The 3,073-nt window shown below is 39.1% G+C and overlaps 1 protein-coding gene across 1 annotated transcript; it reads right to left on the bottom strand.

Moving 5' to 3' along the window:
* Positions 1-1,235: 1,235 nt before the first annotated feature.
* On the bottom strand, positions 1,236-2,234 carry OR1J26B (olfactory receptor family 1 subfamily J member 26B). The gene is given in 1 exon segment (NM_001391879.1): positions 1,236-2,234. A coding segment is annotated over 1 exon segment (999 nt).
* Positions 2,235-3,073: the final 839 nt, after the last annotated feature.

Below are 3,073 nucleotides of genomic sequence, written 5' to 3'. Positions count from 1 at the left end.
TCAAATGACTCCAAGGACTCAGGGTTCGACCACACACATATAGTAATTTGAGTCCCACCTCCACTAAATATTGCTAGTTTAGTGGCACTGGGCAACTTACTAAGCCTCTCTTAATATGAATTCCCTCCTTTATAGCAATTACTAGGATCAAATTAAATAATGATTTGTCACAGGTATCAGTTTACAGCAATGAAGTTAGCTAGACTTGCCCTGAGCAGAGGCAATTTCTCATGGACTGAAGACAAACTTTACCATTTCAGATGGAAACATAGGACACTATATTTATGTCCTTAGGGAAGGGAGGTATTATTTTTAAAAATTGAGATACATTTGGGTTAAACTATACTAAATCCTGCCTGAGTTCAATTCAGGTTGTCTAGATTTCTAGATATTCTGCCTATACATTATTAGTCCCATGCTCTGAAAGGCTGAACCTCCCTTATCAGATTGGACTGATCACCCATACACACATCATCACTTGGAAAGCCACTTTAAAATCTCTGCTCTCACTACCATGCTTCACACCCAGTTGGCCATCCTAGGACACAGAGGGCTACAGTCAAGTTTGAGTACACCACCTGAGGCCAGTACCAGTCCTGTATGGTTAATTTTCCTGGCCTTGTACAGAAAGCAATCTCATTTCAATTTGTGGCCAGGTCCACTCAATATAAGGGAGGAAAAAGTGACATACTATGTTACTATAACTCTATAAACAAACCTAAAACACAATTTGGACAATTGTTAAGAAGTTAGAAACAAAAATAAAATTCAATATCTAATTAATGTCATTCATAAAAATAAATTTTAAGTGTATTACAAAATTAAACACAAAAATAAAATCATGAAACTGCAAGATAGAATATTGTTGTTATCTTGAGAAATGACAAGCTTAGCTATATAAAATTTGTAAACTATAACAAAAAAATAAAAAGACTGAAAGCTGTAACTGCATAAAAATTTTAAATTCTTGTAGGACAAGGGATACCATAAGAATAAGAAAAAAAATTAGGAAAGGATAGTTGTGTAGGTATGTTTTTAATAAACTTTTCCCATGACTCCTTAAAATGAACAAAACAAAACAGAGAACAAAATTAAGTGAAAGATAAAACAGAGTGTGAAGAAAGAATGTTGTATGAAGATTCACTAAATAGCAGCTTTTCAGAGAGGAAAGGATGCTCACGCATGTGCAGGATGGAGCAGGTCTTATATCCAATTAATAGGAAAAATAATGCTCATCATGGTGAAAATTTTCCTCTACTTAGTATATTCCCCAAAGCTCCTTTCATATCCTGATTCCTCAGACTGTAGATAAAGGGATTTAGCATGGGAGTGACCAGAGTGTACAATAAAGACACAATGACATCTTTGTCATTGGAGGTACTGGATGAGGGGAAAAAGTACAGTCCAATAATTGCTCCATAGTACAGAGACACCACAGAAATGTGAGAGCCACATGTGGACAAGGCTTTGCAGATTCCCTTAGTAGAGGGGACTCTAATGATGGTGGCCCCAATGTGACCATAAGAGACCAGGATACATATGAATGGCAGGGTAATGACCACTGCTCCTACAATAAGGATAACCAATTCATTGACTGTTGTATCTGAGCTGGACAGCTTAAGTAAAGTGGAGAGGTCACAAAAGAAGTGGGGGAGAGTGTTGTCTCCACAGAAAGACAGACGGACCAGGAGGAGGGTGTGCAAAAGGGCACTGGTGCATGATAGGACCCAGGACACCATTACTAACAGGAAACACAGGTCCTGATTCATGATGGTGGTATAACGGGGGGGGTGACAGATGGCCACATACCTGTCATAGGCCATTGATGTGAGAAGGAAGCTGTCAAGACACCCAAAAAATAAGAAGAAGCACACCTGGGAAAGGCACCCAGCATATGAGATAGATTGACTCTGTGTCTGCATATTCATGAGCATCTTTGGAGCTGTGACTGATGAGAAAGAGACATCAGTGAAGGCCAAGTGGCTGAGGAAGAAGTACATGGCAGTGTGGAGGTGAGAGTCTAGCCTAATGAGCAGGATGATGAGCAGGTTCCCCAGCACCGTGATCAGATACATGATCAGAAAAAGAGTATAGTATATGCCTTGCTTCTCTGTCCAGATGGGGAGCCCCAGGAGGAGGAATTCAGACACACTGCTCTGATTATCCCTCCTCATGTTATTCTCTTTTGCTGGAGATAAAAAAAGAAATGAAAATGTGAAAGAATGAGAAATCATTACGACTATCACATAATGGAAACAGGGTTTTGAAATAGTCAGTACATGAATTTTAACCTGAATAGCTCATTCTTTTTGCCCCACCAATGGGATAAAACCATGTTAAAAACCTAACCTGACATCAGGTTATCATGCATCCACCTAGGAACCAAAACAATTTCTTTTGGAGAGACCATGAAATCTTGGAATGATCATGAGATCATATAAGGTTCAAACTTGAGGAGTTCAGAAATTCGTGACAGAAATCTGAGATTAGGAAATTGTGGTGCAAGGCTAAGTCAGCAACCAGTTATTACAAACGCTAATAGAGGCTCTTCAACCAGTCTGTTGGCCTTTCTTAACCCTTCTCATGCCTCTTACAAATTTTTAGCTAATGTTTTATTTCCATGGATTGAATCAAGCTAAGACAACCCAGTGGGCTACTCTGGATGTTCCAGAAATCAGGAATTGGAGATTTGGTGGAAACATATGTAACTGATCCAGGCAAGAGGGTTAAGGACAAGAATCTATGTCAATAACATAAAAGATCTAGTGACATACCTTGTAACATAGGCTTCAGTCCTTCCTTTAAGACAATTCCTTCCCACTCTTCAACGTTTTCAATCTACCGTCACTCTTTCTAAAGGAATTTTTATGGAATGTGGAGAAAAAAGTCTGCTTGTCTTCCAAATTCCCACCTTATTCCTTCAGTTGTGACCAGATCACTGTTATTCAAGTTCTCACACCACCGGGAAATACTTTGGCTTTTCCCGCCATATCCTGGATCTGCCAAAGAACAAGCTCTTCCTAAGTATCTGTCCAGATGTTACCAAATAATGTCTCCTTTTTCACACTTCCTT

Source organism: Equus caballus, chromosome 25 (genome assembly GCF_041296265.1).
Source record: "Equus caballus isolate H_3958 breed thoroughbred chromosome 25, TB-T2T, whole genome shotgun sequence".
NCBI classification, from domain to species: domain Eukaryota; kingdom Metazoa; phylum Chordata; class Mammalia; order Perissodactyla; family Equidae; genus Equus; species Equus caballus.
This window is presented reverse-complemented; position numbering and strand designations above follow the sequence as displayed.